This window comes from Telopea speciosissima, unplaced genomic scaffold, assembly GCF_018873765.1.
Source record: "Telopea speciosissima isolate NSW1024214 ecotype Mountain lineage unplaced genomic scaffold, Tspe_v1 Tspe_v1.0068, whole genome shotgun sequence".
Lineage (NCBI taxonomy): Eukaryota > Viridiplantae > Streptophyta > Magnoliopsida > Proteales > Proteaceae > Telopea > Telopea speciosissima.
The window spans coordinates 102,865-120,523 of NW_025317404.1; the positions used below are offsets into that span (position 1 = coordinate 102,865).

Consider the following 17,659-nt stretch of genomic DNA (forward strand, 5'->3'; position numbering starts at 1 on the left):
TTTCGTTGAAGGGTATATGTTTTATTGGGAAAATAACAAAAGCCTCTGGTATCTTCCGCAATAATGCTCTGGTCAGTGTATTCTTTGAACATAGCCAACATGGGGAGAATTGTTATGTCGATGCTCTAGCAACAACTTTCTTTGTTTTGAAAACAGAAAAAGTACTTTCGTGGATCAATGGTGAAAAGAAGACTCTGGAATTTATTTAATAGGGGGCCTCTATATGGTTTATTTTGTGTTTTATTTTATGTTAGTCTGTTTTTGTTAAAATGTGTAAACTCTAAGGGTAGCTTGAATTGACTGGTCGAACTATTTGTATTGTCTCTTCCTAGGAGGTTTATATTTGATTATGCTTTTTAGTGGGTTCTGCACTCTCTACCCTTGAATACGATCAGACAACTTGAAGAAAGACTTCATTTTCACCTTTGGGGATGGAAGTGCTTTTCCAATTGAAGCCTTGAAAACTCATAGAAAGTCTTGAATTAAGAAGGAATGTGCGGATATCACTATGTCGGATTCACTAAGCCAAACTCCAAAAAAACACATTAAGAACAGCTCTAGTAGTGGTTACACATTTCAACCCCTATTGTTGTCATTAATTCATTATCAAAATGTAAACATGGACTAGGGTTAATCTGTTTCGGAATTTTGCTATTCTCTAATTTGGGATTCAATGGATCTTACCAAAATTTTATTTTGTAATTCTTCCTTTAAGTTAAGCAAGCTGTTTCAAATCCAAAAGCCTTTTTTTAAAAAATATTTACAAAGAAATTATAATTCTGAAAGTATTTTGCTTTATATATCTCAACCCATAACTAAGATGAGTAATAAGCGTCTCTGAATCCCCCCTTGTTTTTTAGGCTTACCCATGATTCCAAGGATATAAGATGGATCTTTTCGCTCCTCCGAAGTATGACCTAGTAGAATTTGGATAGTAAAGGATCAATTTCTTGACAAACTTTCCCGAGAAATTGAAACCCAAGTCACCCATTCGGTCTTTGACTCCAAGGATTTCTTCTAATGTGACACCTAGCCATTTTATGATAGAACCTAGTGTATCTAACTCCCTCTTTGATATAATTGTTCAATAGATTTCTGCATCCAAAACATTTCTTCTGCTTCCATAACATTCATAAGTTTCAATTCCACTTGTGCTAATTCATCTACAACATCTTGAGTTAGTTGCGTAGATAACTCTTAAGAGTTGGTTACAAATATTCACTTCGATAAAAAAAAAAAGTGTTGCTCAAGCTCTGCTTTATTTCATTTTCTAAGAAACAATGTGATACCATTTAAAATCAGATATTGGAAAATTATTTATTAAAAAAAATTGAAAAATCTAGGTAAGTATTCCTAGCAGCTTAGAAATGGATTAGCTTTTTAAAGGAATGAATCGATGGGACTTTGTCTAAGAGTAAGGGATTATGATCAGATCCAATTGATGTCGAGGTGTTCCTCAATCCTATATGGAGCCCTTTGTTTATTTGATCATGTAAACAATGGTCCTAAGTTTGATTTCTTCTAGAACAAAGTCATTCATCACATCTCTAAATTTATTTGTTGGTTTTGAATTTGTGGTAGGTTTAATATCCTCAAATTTATCACCCTCAATCAATTATTTTTTTTAAAATCTCCAATGATGAAAATATGTTTATAAATGATGACAGAAAAAGTTCAAGTTCAATTTGAAAATAGGGTTCTCAAATTTTGTTTAGGGGGAACACAAATGGAAACCATGCACAAAGTTATTCATATAGCATGACCATGTATAGAAATGACAATGAACCTCTGTGGGCAAGGCATTCCAAATGTTATTAAGCACAGGGTGGAGGGAGAGCGGAGGAACCCAACCAACAAGATCTAGGATATCAGCCACCATAGAATGCCTGGGGAGACCCAAACTATAAATAGTTCTATAACTGATCAAATGGATAAGAATCCCCATGAATGCCAATGATCTAGCCAGAGGGAAGTAGAGTTACAATAGTTCATAGAAGAAAATAAAAACAGAGTGAATATTTAAGGCATGAATCATGATGGACTCGAACCATCATCTCCTAAGAACAAACCTAGGTGCTCTTCCTTTTTGAGCTAAACATTCATCTATCTACATAAACCGTGTTAGTTAAGGTCTACAATAAAAATCAAATCAATGAAATGTAGAGGTGAAGAATTTTGCTATTGGCAAGTAGTCAAGGTCTTCCACATTGATCAATACCGCTTGCAGCAAGGTTTTAAAACCAGGAATTGGGATTTGAGTTGGGTTCGGTTGATTTCCATCTGAATAGGGTCGGATTGGTCTAGATGGATAGAATCGGCACAACTGATCCAAAGTGAATCAATCGAAAAATTATTAAATTTTTTTAAAATAATAATAAAAAAATCCAAAAAAGCATATGTTTGAATATGAAAAAATGTAAACTATTTATTTGATAAATTAAAATTTTAAGGGAAAATTACATACCCATCCTCGGTACTTTGGCCTAATAACACCTTTCTCTCCTACATTTTCCCTAATTATATACCCCTCCTCTATACTTTGAAAAAATTATTATTACACCCCTGCCTTTAGCATCCATCTGTTAAGTGCTAACATGGCGTAGTAAGATTTTTCATAATCCCCAAACTAATCCTGGGTCCTTGTGAGATGACCCATTTACCCTTTTCATAACCCTCAAACTAACCCTAGGTCCATGTAAATAGACCCTTTTACCCTTCTTCTTCTCCTCTTCCAACCCCTTTCCTGCAACTCCACCCCAACCCTGCTCCTTCAACCCCTAAGGAATGTCTCCAAATATTTAAGCACTTTCATCTCATATGCTCAACGATCCTTCAATTCTACTTTCTAGGATTCCATTTCAACCTTCAATCTCAGCAACATGGAAAGGAAACACCTTGAAATTCAGCGGGGTGAGGGAAGAGCTGTTGCCATTTTCCTCCACTCATCGTCTGTACTTTACTCCTCTCAGTTACCATCAAATCTCAAGAGAGCGGCGATCGAGGTACTCTCTCTGTCTTTGCAATTTTCCAATTGGGATTCGTAGTTGCTTGAGTAACTGACCTGAGTTAGTTGCAAGTCTTTGAGCTCTTTCGGATGTTGTTCCATGTAGTGGTGAAATCTCTCTCCCTCTCTTGGTTTGTTGTTCGTACTCTATTCTTGAAGTGTTTAATTCAAACTTAGTTCATAAGTGTTATCGTGTGTTCTCTATAGGGTCAGTATTTTCTTGAGCAGGTTTTCAACTAATGGGCGTGGAGTCCGGTGGGTCTTCGTGTGTATTAAAAAATTACTTGGGCTATTCGGGTTTCCATCAATAACAATCCCTAATCTACGATACTGACTAAATTGGGATTGCTGCGTAATCAAGCCCGTCTAAGACAAAGATTCTGGTTCAGAGTGTACTCTGGTGCTTCTTCAGCATCGCTTTTAGAGGAACACTCATTCGATTTAGCACCAAACCATGAAACTAAAATTACTGTTGAAAATTATGCTCTAGGAGACATTTTATTTGTCATCCTCTGATTTTCGTTTGAACACACTATAAACACGCAGAACAGAGGCAGTGGAGGAGGCAACGACAACAGTGGTGGCAATGGTGGTGGTGCTAGCAGCGGCGGAGGAGGAGGCATCGACAGCAGTGGTGGTGGTGCTAGCAGTGGATGAGGAAAGAAATAGCTGTTTTAGGTTGAGGATGATGAAAAAGGTATCATTGTAATTCTATTTGTGGTGTTTTAGAACAAAGGTAAAATAGTCTTTTTAAAACAATAACTAACACCAGATTAACACGGTTCGCCAAGGGGGTTTGGAAAATGAAAGGGAGGAAAGTGTAGTTAGGCTATAGTACAGGGGAGGGAGATGTAATTTTCCCAAATTGTAATAATCCAATCCAATTACAATAATTGTGTAAAAATGCCTACAGTTCCATATTATTCTTTCCTTTTCCTTGTCAATAAAGGTATCTATCCACTTTTTTTCATCAAAAAAAAAAAAAAAAAAAAAAGGTATCTATCCACTAAAGGCCTTAAATTTTCAGTTGCGCAGTTTTCATTTCCCGCAAAAAATCCTCTTCCGATTGCTTCAAACCCTCTATCCTCCCTCATCCTCCCTCTGGTAGTATCTCTCTGCCGCGATCCCTTCCATCTCAAAACCCTAAATTCCCGTGAAAACCCTACCCTGTTGCTTCTCTCCACTTCGTCACTTTCCCGCACGAACCCTCCTTGCTTCTTATTCTTATGATTTCCTCTTTCTTCCTCATCTCTTGCTATTCTCTCTCTAGTTGTCTGCAAACAAGTTGGTTGGGGATTTTGGTTTCAGGTGCAGGAACAGTAAAGACAAGAACAGGGCACGAACAGTGAAGGTACGATTCTATCTCTCTTCTTTGTTTATCTGTCTCTGTGGATGAGAGGCTCTGTTGATTCTGTTAGTTTTTATGTAAAATATGAAGACCGAATTCTTATTATTACAATATCTGTCTCTGTTTAAGTGTCTCTTTTGGTTTTTTATTTTTTTATTAAATTACATCTCGTACTTACAATTCACTAAGATAGGGCTTTTCTAAGCCTGGTGCTAAGCTGAGTCACTTGGTTTGAGTAGTCATCTACTCCTTAGCTCACTTGGTTTTAGAGTCTGATAGACTCCCCTGCATTACTAAGGAAATGCAACTCTATCTCTTAGCATGAACAATAGGAAAGTCCAATACAAGGTCAATTTAAAAAGCGACGTGGAATGAGGCACTAAACACACAAAAAATCTAGATCAGATTCGATTCTCTATCATGTAAACTTCTTTGCTGCTACTTACCACAATATTCTTAGATGTTTTTTTCCTGAAATTATTTTGTAGTTGTTATTGTTATTTTGAAATATTTCTTCTTAAGTTCAAAATTTATATTAATATGGCAAAAGTATAGTAAATAATCTGTTAAAATGAAAAACCTAAACATCTAAATTGTTGGTGAACTAGTGCCACTCTTAAGAAAGGAGTCAATGCGCTTTAAAATGTTCTTACACATTTCAGGACCACAAGTAGATCTCACATGGATTTCCAAGTTAAGAAGTCCTTACTCCTTATTTGTGAGCAATGACTGCTCTCCATAGGCTATCTTCCCCTACCTATACAGCTCTTATGTATCCTAAGAGATTTCAATATAGTGAAAACTAGCATTATCACCGTGGACGTAGGTCACAGACCGAACCACGTAATCTGTTTTGTTCTTCTTCTAATCTTCTTCTTTATTAGTGAGCAATGAATGACTATCTTTCCCTGCCTATACAGCTCTTTTGTATGGATTATTTATTTCATTGATTTTTGTGTCCAAATCCCATCCCTCTAATCTCTTGGCTTGAATACTTGCTTCCAGTCTACAAGATGGAACTTGTTCTCTACCTCCATCCTTTCCGAAGATAAAATCCCTTTGCAGTTATTGACCATATTAACAGCCCTCAAACTGCTTCTCCATCCTTTCAACCACTGTGTCCACCGTCCAACACACTTGGCCACAAGGCGTTGGACCAGATCTGCAATGATGGGAATCTCACTAATCTGCCTCAAACCATCTTAGAGTACATCTGAGATATCACAATTACCTATTTAGAGCCTTGCAATAGATCCAAGTATGAACAACAAATGGCAAATGACTGATGGCTGGACTGCCTTTAGGAATCATAGACTTGTCAATAAGATTTCGTTAGCTGCTTTCTTTGTTAGTCTTCTCCAAGTTTAAATAACCAAGTTGAAAGGAAACTTGGAAGTGAGTATCCTTGAGACAGGCCTTCTGAAATAAAAGAGCATCTTTGACGTTCAACACTGATATGAATAAAGAAGGATCCGTCTGAATGTGTAGTTTACGATGCCCCTCACTCGTTGGCGTCACAAGCAGTCAGGGGCACAACCATTACATAATCACCAAATCACAAGCTGTAGAAATACTCTTTCCATCTCTCCTTAATTTTTCATCCTTATTAGTACTTTTTAATACATGTAACATGGTCAGAAATAATTGATAGAATATCATGCGAAAGTCATCCACAATCAATTAATCGAAAATAATCTGTTTTAAACATCCACAAGTCTTATTCAATTGGGATTAATGAGTGAGGAGTTATTGAAATATCCAGCTTTTAAAACCCATACCAAAGTGAACTATTGTTATCAGTCAGCAGTCTCCAACCTAGTTTTAAAAGTAGGGCCTTGTTATGAGTAGAGGCTTTCCTAAGTCCTAAACCTCCACAGAGGGACAGAGATCAAACTTTGTCTCAACTAATAAGATGAGTCTTTTTGGATTTATCCGATCCACCCAGCCAGAACTTAGAGTTAGTATAAGTCTGTAGTTAGTATAAGGTTAAATGGTTTTTTTTGCCCCTCCTAGTTAGTATAATCATTTTTACCAATCATTTTTACCCTTGTTTTTTTTTTTTGGTGGGGGGGTTGGGGAGCAAACAAAGCTAAAAGAACTTTGAACTTTTTTTTTGGGGGGATAAAAAAAAGAAGTTTAAACTAACTTGACCACTTTATAGCACTTGGGATCCGCACAATCTTATCTATATTTATAATCCCATTTAAAGAATTGAAACCCCAAATATGGGCTTAAAAAAGTTGCCCATTACATCAACAAACCCAAATGTTTAAAGCCCAAGGCCCATAAACCCATCCATGGGCCCAAATAAAGTCTTTCTAGGCCCAATAGAACAATCTTAACTGCATCATTTGGATTTTGAGGCATCTTCATCATATTTAAAATTAAAAGGCTGGCATTGTTGGACATATCTAACACTGTCAGTGGAGCAGCTAGTACAGTTACACTTGCATTTTGAATCTCAAGGTCTGACAATGCGCTGTGACAAGAACTTTGAGAGTTTCTTACAACAATGCCCTGAGATTCCTTTTAAGTCCACCTTTTAGTGCAAGCTGAAAAAACCATGTACCTTTGTAGGGGAAGCAAATCAATTAAGCAGCCACCAAACAGGTATGCTACTTGATTCATCACTAACCTGGGTGTGATTTCTTTCTGGCCAGCCCAATGCTAAGATCAGTCTTCATTGAAAAGTTGTTTGGAATGATGATCTGAATTCAGCCTATAATATCAACTGAAAAAGAAGCAGTAGGAGGGCCTGTTGAGTCTACAGTCTACTAAGGCCCACCATTCCCTTTCTCACTCTACAATCATATCCATTCCTCTCTTAACTCAGTCCCCAATAAATCCTTAGTTTCTCTTGTAATAAGGTCTAGGTTTCCTAAAAAGAAACCAGTCTTTTATGTACCTCCCAACTCCTTGCAGTCCCACCTCTCACAGCAATGATCAAACAACTAAAGTTTTAGCAAAAGCATGCAATCCTTTTGAAAAAAGCTCCATTCTTAGCACCTCCATGAGCCCCACCTTATAGTCTGTCAGACAAATCTACATATCTACCTATCTGCTCTCTTTCTTTCTCTCTTCATATAAATTTTCCTTTTTAGCATCTAATTTACATAGATTTTAGTTTCAAGTTTCTTCTTCTTCTTCTTCAGATGCTTTCCTTTTGTGAATGGATTGGGAGCATTATCTGTATCATTCACATCTTCACACTATTGTCCTTTTGTTAACTTCACATTTTGTAGTTCATCTTGAGAGTTTGATTGGTCAGATTTTACTTTGTGTGAAATTTTCAATTTTTAGTATTTTCATGCATCTTTGGTATTAGAAAAGTAATTGAAAAAACAGAAAAAGATAATTCTGAGAAAAAATTGAGAGGTGTGACGTGATGTATGGAGAGCTTTGTTTTACGGGTCTGCGATTTGATTTAGCAACCACGCTAAGTTTGATATTAGATGGGTCACTGAGGTATGTGGGCCTTGTTTCTGATAAAGCAAGTGTCTTTTTCTAATATGTGGTTGAGAGTAATTAACGGCAAGTGGAGAAAATTATGGTCGTCCTTGAAGAATGTTGTCCTGTTAGCCCCAAAATCTATTCTTGAACCACATGCAGTGTAACATGGGTTACACGGTTAAAGCTTTTACTTACATTCATAACTGGAATTACAAATATGCATGGTGATTTGGCCAAGTCCAATTTGATACAAATAATTAAATGCGTGTCTGCCATTTTTTTTCTTAACTTGGTTTTCTATCATTTTTGAGTGATTCCTCCAAGACAAAATTAGTTGTACTTTAAAACGACTACTGATTCATAACTTAGAAAGAGGAAATCTGTGGTTGGTTAGATTCTTTCTGGACTAAGTGGGGAAGAAATCCTGGGTAAAAGGAATGATGATTTCCTTTTTGCCTTGCTAAAATTGTACAAAAATTCGTAAAATTTTAAAGTTAGTCCTTATGCTGTAATTCTGATGGTCAGAATTCATAGAATTCATCTTTTCCACTTGAAAAGTAGGTAAATGTGAACTCTGGAATGAATCTTTTTCTTTTCAGAAAGACAGAACATTGGTTCAAAATGAAAATGATCCGAAGGCTAAGATTTGGACTGTATTTATTAGCATAAACTGAGATAAGATATCTAGTAATGATTTGGATTTATCTGTTCAATGGATAACTTCTAGCTTCTCTTGCCATTGTTTCATCCCTTGACCCTTAATATCTGTTGAAACAATCTCATGCAGTGTGCCTCTCACTCGTAAATGCTCCGTCTAGATCATTTCCAAACATATTAAAAAAAGAAACAAAGAAAGACTGATCATTCACCAACAATGCAATCCATGTGTACTTATGTGGTGACTATATGTCAGTGTCACAGGTCAATGTTGCATGCAATTTCTGCCCCCAACACTTGTGTATGCCACCGGAAAAGCCCTGGCTTTGGAAGAAGACATTTAGTAACATCGAGGCTTTGCATTTCTTCTTCATTACCTGATGCAGATGGAGTTAAAGTGGAGTATACTCCCTGGCTGATTATTGGATTGGGAAACCCTGGGAATAAGTATCATGGAACCAGGCACAATGTAGGTAGAGATTTTGAGTGTTGAGTTGTACATCATCTTTGGATTTATAATTATTTCAATATTAGGTTCCCTCTTTGCATGTCTATATATGACTACAAGATTACCTTCAAACAACTTTTGAAGATTCTCAAATCCAGGTTGGTTTTGAAATGATTGATCGCATTTCTCAAGAAGAAGGCATTATGTTGAACACAATACAGTTGAAAGCATTAATAGGAATAGGTAATTATCTTTTTCTATCTCCTTTTGGTGGTTCTTGGAACCTTGTTTCATTTATGTTTATGATCAGTGCAGGTTCGATTGGAGAGGTTCCAGTTTTATTGGGAAAACCTCAGGCATACATGAATTTTAGTGGGGAATCGGTTAGTACTATTTTTATACTTATAGTCTTGTAGTACTAACTTACATAGCTTTCTGGTAGTTTCCAAAGTTAAAAAATTTGATTTCGACCCTGTTAGAAACCAAAATATTTCGTGAAACGATGAAATTTTGGTCGAAATATTGGACATTTCGGTGGTCAAATAGTTGAATTTTGAGCTGAAACTTTACGGCAAGCCTATTTAAGCATGATTACACATTCAAACCCATTGGATTGAAAACACACACACAAATGGTAGTTTGGCTTCGGACCTAGGTCGCTACTGGATGCTGTACCAAAAAAAATCCTTATGGAGAAAAAGAGTTTACCTTCAAATTCGAATCTTGCACAAATCTTCACTCAAATCCAGTAAAGGATTGATGTAGATGCGTTGTACTACCCCACAATGTGTTGATACAGCCAAAAATGGAAGACATTTACCAGCTACTTACCCGATTCAACACATCACCTCAATTTAGAATCTTTAAATTGTAACTAGGATCCCCACCACCTCTGCATGATTTTTCAAGGAGAGAGTGTTTTGTTTTTAGTCACAGCTCAGGATTTCTATTCCTAGGCTGCATAGGAGTTTAGGCCTTTGGCCACTATAAATAAAAGGAATTCGGTGGAGAGGTTTCTCAACTCTGAATTTTTGAAAATTTGCTATTGCTGCTTTGCAACTATGTTTCTTCTTTGAAGAATTGCCTTGTGTTTGATCAAAGATGGTGGGATTGGTGTTTGATCCAATCAACACCTTGCGGTGTGAAACCCGGGTGGTTCTTTTGAAGATCTCCTTCAAGTTACTTGAAGATTTCTTTGAAGTTCTAGTTAAAGATCCAATTTTTAGTCAAGTTTCATCCTCAAACAAGCTGCTGCCAAGAGTAATTTGCAACTACAGTAAGTTTGAGACATCCCCATCCCCACAATTCTTCCCCTAATCCAATCCCAACTCTAGTTTTCCCCTTTGTTATTTTCAGTTTTCGTATACCCTAAATTCCTCACAGACCTAACCAGCCATCAGAACTTCATCAAACTTCAACCGTAACACCCCCTACCCATCCTTATAACTCCCATCTCAAATCAAAACCCAAAACCCTAATTTCTGCCCAGCCCAAACCAACCATCAGAACAGTATACAAATCTGACTGATTATCCTTCGTACCTTCCTAAGAAAACCATTCAAGTTTGGTTAACTTCTGTCCAGGCAAACCTTAGAAATCTTTCTTTTCCTCTTTTCCAAAACCCAAAACCGAAACCCTAACCCTAACTTGCTGCCCATTCAAATTTACACAGTTCCATCCATCAAAACATCTCAAGACCTTCAATGATAGACTCCTCTACCTCAACTTGACATATCCCATACATCAAACCCTAACCCTAACCCTAATTTCACCAAAAACCCTATTTTAACCTAGCCGATTCACCTTTTCATAACAGATCTTGGTTTTCGGGTTCCTAGTTGGTCTCCTACCAATTTAGGACTACATTAAGTGGTATCAGAGCCATGGGTGAACATTTCACCTAAAACCCTATTTTGACCTAGCCGATTCACCTGTTCATAACAAATCTTGGTTTTTTGGCTCCTAGTTGGTATCCTACCAATCTAGGACTACATTAAGTGGTATCAGAGCCATGGGTGAACATGGTAGACATTTACCAACATCACCCGATCCTATGGCTGCAATGTTTGAGTTGTTTCAAAAGTTCTCTTCTTAACAGAAGACTATATCTGAAGTAATAAGAGCTATGTCTGCTGAACAGAGGACTATCAATGAAAAGTTGCAACAAATTGAGCAACGACAAGTTACTTCTATTAGGGACAGCAATCTGCCCATGGAAGAGGACATATATCAGGTCTAATCCCAAGTTCATCGACCTCATATAACGCACAGGGAAGACAAGAACTGAGAAGGCCGGGAAAGAAACAGAGAAGACAGAGACTACTAGGAACAATCTAGACCTCCAGAGGCGTTTGAGTTGAGGGGATATGATGGCAGACCAGGTCCACAGGTTTTTTATGATTGGTTAGCTGCTTCAGATGATTATTTTGATTGATTTGATTTATTTGAGCCTAGGAAGATGAGATTAGCTCGTACTAATCTAGTAGGGCCAGCCTGTGAGTGGTGAAGAACTACTGAGAGAAATCTTTAGTATGAAGGCAAAGCCCTTATTAATTTGGCAGAGATGAAGGAAAACCTGAGTAAAAAATATTTACCACGGGCATTCAGAGCTTGACAGCAAGCTCAATTAAATTCCCTTCGACAACATCACCGCCAAAAGTCCCTCAAATCTGAAGACACCTTGAAGCCTCCATTAATGAGATTCAGTTTGAAAGATGAAGAGTGTTGGAAATCTGACATCACCAGTGTTAAATCAGCGGCTGAATACAAATTTACATTGCCAAAGGAAATTGAGAGAGCACAAGTTGAAGACTAAGATGTGGTTGTGAATACTCCACAAGAAATCATGGACATCCAAGATGTTGTTCTTGAAGAGGTAGAGCTTATAGCTTCAAATACAGAAAGTCAACATGTAGAAGATTCTATTGAAGAGGTCAATGTTGAAGAAATCAAAGTAGACAAAGTTGTTTGTCAATCTCAACATGCTTTGTTTTGTCATACTGGACAAGATTGTGAGCGATACTGATGGCAGCCTTGTTGTCAACATGTAGACAAAGAAATCAAAGTAGACAAAGTGTCTGTCAATATCAACATGCTTTGTTCTGTTATGTTGGACATGATTGTGAGCGGTACTGATGGCAGCCTTGTTGTCACAGTAAAGGCGTATAGGATCTTCCGAGACAATATACAAATCACTCTATAATCCCTTGAGCCATATGAATTCACAGATTCCTTGAGCTATAACACGGAATTCAGCTTCTGCATTGAAGCAAGAGATTACAGACTGCTTCTTGCTACGCCAAGTGACAAGGTTCCCTTGAAGGAAAGAACAATAACCAGAGGTGGATCACCTATCATCAATGGATCCAGCTCAATTGGCATCTGTGAACATTTTCAGTCTTAGGTTCCCATTGTTGGAGAAGAGAATTTGTTTTCCAGGGGCAGATTTTAAATACCTCACTATATGATGCACTGCCTCAAGGTGAGATATCCTGGGATCATGGAGAAATCTACTAACGATGCCCACAACATAGGCAATATCAGGTCTAGTGTGTGACAGGTAAATCAGTCTTCCAACGAGTCTCTGGTATTGCCCTCGGTCAACAGGGTCTCCCATGTCACTACACATCTGATAGTTAACCTCAATAGGAGAATCTGCAGGCTTGCAACCCAACATGCCGGTTTCCTGGAGAAGGTCCAAAACATACTTCCATTGGGAGATGAAGATACCTTTTTTGGATCTTGCAACTTCTATTCCAAGAAAATATCGAAGGGATCCCAGATCTTTAGTTTTAAATTCCTTTGCTAGGCAAGACTTCAGATGAGAAATTTCATCATTGCTATTCCCTGTGATCATGGTTCAAAAACTTGTCTCGAACAACCATCTTCGACTAGGTCGAGTTTTCCAAGATCTTAGCGAGACAGTGTATTTGTTTGTTTTGTTTTTGAACTATGTTTCGATGGGAAAATGGCCATAGTTTGCTCCGAAACTTAATGGGAAGCTTGTTTTAGGCTTAATAAACATACTTAAAGGATCAAATTGAAAAAAAAAAACACTCAATTTGGTGTTTTGGATTTGCACCCTTGGGTTGGCAGTAAAGGCCGAACCCGTAATGTAATATTGCCTATTCTATACATTGTTTGGAAGTAAAATAAGTAAATTAAGCAAAATAATGGATGAAGACATATAATCTTGAAAAGAAATAGTTATAGACTTAAAGTTTCTACTATAAACTATATTACTTACTAGTTGCTACATTGAACAATAAGTCAATAATACATAACATAAGTCCCAAGTCCCAAGTCCCAAGTCCCAAGAATAAGTCAATAATACCAACTACCAAATACATTGAACAATAATACATAAGTCTCCTAAGTCCCAACAAGTGACTGCCTACTGATATGAACTATGACGTGGTGGATCGAGTCCACTTATGGTCCGATAGAGACGATGTGCATTGTCCTCTGTTTGCATGACATATGAGTGCCATGTCATAGTGTTCGAGAAGAAACAATAGTTGTCCTCCATATTTGCACTATAGTCTATAAATGGTCTCGTCTACATACTGCATATAACCTATCCTAGGGTATAGGTCACTGTAATGTGAAGAACCAGTCATTGAGCCACTCTCATAAGTTCCATACGGATGCATGTACGACTGGTAGGTTGAGTAGGTGAAGAAACTGTCGACAAAGGCTAATCCAGTATGTCCATGTGACTATGAGTAAGCATCATAATCATAACTCGAAACAGATGAAGAAGATCCATGCTCCCCAAATCCAATGGAATGCCCATATGAATTGTACTCTAAGATGGGCCACGTCAATGCCCACTTCCTTTGCTTTCCCCTGTACTCATCCCGCCCATAGTGCTAGACAAGTTATCAATGTCCATACAATCAGCCTGCCTATTTGCTCCAAACCGGCGACGATTTCCTCTCGTGTAGGCTGTGGATGGACATCCTCCGTGGTCCGTATCCTGTGTGGCATGATCAAACTAGGTCTCACCCGTGAAACAAACCGGCTCTAGCTGGGCCTCTTGAACTTCCTCTCCTTGATTATACTGCTTTTACATTCCTTCATATCTATCACCCTCACCACCGTCACCACTGTCATCATCGCCGTCACCGTCTCCATCACTATCGTCGTCTCCATCACCTCAATGAGTAGACAGTATGCGAGGCTGAGTCTGCTGACTACCTGAAGAAGTGGACCAATCAAGGTCCTCATCATCATGTACGCCAAGTGTGGGCTCGAACGGTCGGGGTGTCTGTGAGTTTATCAGACCCTTAGTAACCATGAACTCATTCACATTAACACCCATCTCACTGGCTATATGTGGGTCAGGCCTACCCCCAGGCTGATCCATCACCGGCTCACCTCTATCCCTAACCCAATCCACAATGGGATCCTAATCATCTGACTCGATCTGGGAAGTGTTATTCTCCATACCAAGGCGTATGTGGTGCATCCTTAGCCTCATGTTATGATGTACATACACCAAGTCAGTTAGGCGTTGGGAACCTAATCGATTACGCCTCTTTGAGTGGATGAGCGAAAACGTACTCCAGTTTCGCTCATAGCCGGAGGCAGAACATGTCTTGGATAGGACCTTGACTGCTACCCTCCTCAAAATTTCTGCCGAAATCCCATTCAACACTCACCATTCAGCTGCATTACAACAAGGACACATGTTATTTGCATTCCACAAGTTTAAATACATATGCAAGTAAGAGAATATACTAGTATACTACTTAGTACTTAATTGTTTATTTGCTTACCAGCATCACCACTATTTCGGCCAACTTCTATGGCTGAAGATACAATACTTCCTGTTGCTTCCCTAAAACTTTTCATCTATGCCCATTTGGAAAATTGTATGTGTTAGGAACCCATTATGAGTAATTATTTATTATATTCATAAAGAAGTACCCTACTCACCTCATTGTTGCAAATAGCTTGTTGGGTTTTACTTGGTTCCAACTTCGCAACCACTGCCTTCACTGCTTCTATAAGGTCCGTATTCATCCCAAGTCTATGGTGATACTTGGGGTTTAGGTAATATGCTGAAAATTGAGATATAGACTTATAAATATTGTCAAAGTATTATATATTCTATGAAGGTATGAATAACAAAATCTAATGTGAATTAGACACATAAATTAAGTATTCACCAGCCTTATGTAGTGGATGCATAAGTTGAAGCTCCTAGCGGTCCTTGATAATCTTTAGGTACTTCTCACTGCCTCGCGGCAGCAACATACAATTGTGGCATGGTGGGCTTGAAAGCACAGTCCACCATCCTTAATATCGAAACAACTAGGCCTAACACTTTTACCACCTTACCCAATTGAGTTCAAAACTCCTCAGATGCAATGGTTGCCTGTGCTGCCCTACCACCAGGGGAACTCGACTCCTTCCATCCAAACCATTCTTCAGATGTAAATATAGCTTTGAGTCCAGTCTTCTTTGTCTCAAAACTCTTTAATGCAATGTAGTTTGTCGCAAATCTAGTGATTCCGGGCCTGACCAAGTCCCGACCATACTTCTCGCTAAGCAAATTCAATGTAAACCCATGGTTGTAAACGAAGGTTGTCTAGCTCTCTCAACAACACTCTGCACCAATTTTAGCTTTCCCATGTCCTTTAGCATCAAGTCAATGCATTGGTGATGCAGATTCATCAGCGAAATAGGCTTGTTTTATTAGGAATAAGTCTAGGGTTGGGTTCTATACATGTTGGGCGTTTGATCGCATAGGTTTTCTATGTAATAGGCCACTTTTATGGGCCTAAAATCTGGGTAATTAGGTTGCATACGGGATTAGCTATTTTAATTCCTTAGTTTTTATTTTTATGTAATTAGTGGTCATGTGATCACTTAAGTGATCATGTGACTTGGTTAAGTGGTCATGTGATGTAAGTTGGGCTGGATTAGGACTCTATAAGTCCAGCCATGTTTTGAGTCTATTTCCTTTAGTATTTCAGTTTCCTAGACAGTTTAAGTTACCTAATAGGTCAAGGATTGGGTTAGGCCTTTTCTTTTTAGAATAGGAGTCTGTTTTTGAGTCTTTTATATAAGGTTGTAAGGGGGGCAAACATTGAACGTAAATTTTGATTAATAAAAATAGCTTTTGTTTGCTGCCATTGCTATTGCTGCCTTGCTCTATTGAGTGTTGCCTTGTGAGTAATATCAAGGTGAAGGGACTGGTGATGGATCTCCAGTTGAGTCCTTATGTCTTGTAGACCGGGAGGATCTGTTATAAGGGATTGGTGGATCTCCAATCGACTCCTTGCATCTTGTAGATCGGGAGGACCTGCTTCTAGTCTTCAAGTTGCTGCCATTGAAGACCTGCCTTACTAAGTAAGTTGGTACTGTTATTAGTCATCACCTTCTTCTCCTAATCTTCTAAACCCACCCCCATCGATCCCCATTGTCAATACTCAATCCTTACTGCCTTCCTCATCCATCATTAATACCATAGATCCATTAGAACCCTAAAACTTGCAACTATTCTTCTTCCCTTCTAGAAGGTCACATGCAAGGTGATTTTCGTGAGAATTCTGCCCAGCCAAATCTAATCGTTAGAATCTACTAAAATTTTGAACAAACTTTTCTCAAACCCTAAGAGAGACTCAATCCAAATTTCAATACCATCTACCCAGCCGATTGTCTGTAATTACAGTTTTCCCCCTTTCTCTTATCTCTTCGAGGAAATCCCTATAACTCCAGATTTAACCATCTGATTTAGCTTTAACTTTCAGCATATATTCCCCTCCACCCTACCCACACTCGACCTAAATATTAAGCCCATTCAACCACCTGATTTCCTACCCTAGATTCCATCATCTTCCACCTTTCAAAACCCTAACCCTATTTGCTGCCCAGCTCCATCTAACCTACTTCTGTCCATTCAAAACCTATAAAACCTAGTTCAATAGACTCCCCTAAACCTGCCTAGCTTTACCATATAAGACACATTCCCATTACCTTAACCCTAACCCTCAAATTGACCTAAAACATCAATTCGGCCTCCACCAAACCAGCAGCTCATCAAGTCCTGGTTTGTCTGGCTTCTAGTAGGCCTCCTACCTATCTAGGACTACATTAAATGGGCTGCACAAGGGGTCCAAAAGTGCTGGTACTTTTTGTTGTTCATCAACTTCTGGCCAGCCTTCTTAAAGTTATTTTTATTGTCCGTCACAATCTGGACAACATTCTCCACTCCCACATCCCCAACAACCTTCTTATACAACTTATAGATATATAGATATATTTTGCATATTTTTTCTCCTTAGATGCATCCACAAATGTAAGGAATACTGTCCTCCCATCACAGTAAACCATAAAGTTGATGATGTACTTTCTTGTGGGCCCAGTCCAACCATCACACATGGTGGTAACCTCGGCTCTCCCACATCACCCTCAGCTCATCTATATATTCTTGTAGCTCTTTTTCTCTTTAGGTAAATACACATACATCACCTCATATGCGTTGGGCCCCTTGACCCCTGGGCCAGCCTCAACAACCGCATCTAGCATCGGCTGGTAATAGGGAGTGACGTTTGCTAGGATGCTATGGAATAACAACTACTTAGACACAGCTTTCCCAACCATTCCCTTCACATTACCCCATGCCCCCAGACCGAGATCTCGCTTGAGTTGGGGTAAAATATCATATTGACCTCCATCTCGTCTCGAGGTCTTGAAAAAGCGAGATATTTGTGAGATCTCGCGAGTTTTAGTTCCATGATTT

At 38.5% G+C, this 17,659-nt stretch overlaps 1 protein-coding gene and 1 long non-coding RNA gene across 2 annotated transcripts in view; one reads left to right on the forward strand and one right to left on the reverse strand.

The window, feature by feature from the left end:
* The window catches only part of LOC122647503, a 26,559-nt gene continuing 8,900 nt past the window's right edge, over nt 1–17,659 (reverse strand). The window contains exons 2-3 of the long non-coding RNA XR_006330910.1: nt 9,749–9,755; nt 1–164 (exon numbers count right to left, since the gene is read on the reverse strand). This is a non-coding gene — a long non-coding RNA (uncharacterized LOC122647503). The remainder of the gene's footprint in view (nt 165–9,748; nt 9,756–17,659) is intronic.
* The window catches only part of LOC122647502 (chloroplastic group IIB intron splicing facilitator CRS2-B, chloroplastic-like), a 20,971-nt gene continuing 11,990 nt past the window's right edge, over nt 8,679–17,659 (forward strand). Inside the window, exons 1-3 of the mRNA XM_043840891.1 lie at nt 8,679–8,928; nt 9,066–9,150; nt 9,223–9,290. Of these exons, the coding sequence (XP_043696826.1) occupies nt 8,686–8,928; nt 9,066–9,150; nt 9,223–9,290 (396 nt within the window). The 5' untranslated portion in view covers nt 8,679–8,685. The remainder of the gene's footprint in view (nt 8,929–9,065; nt 9,151–9,222; nt 9,291–17,659) is intronic.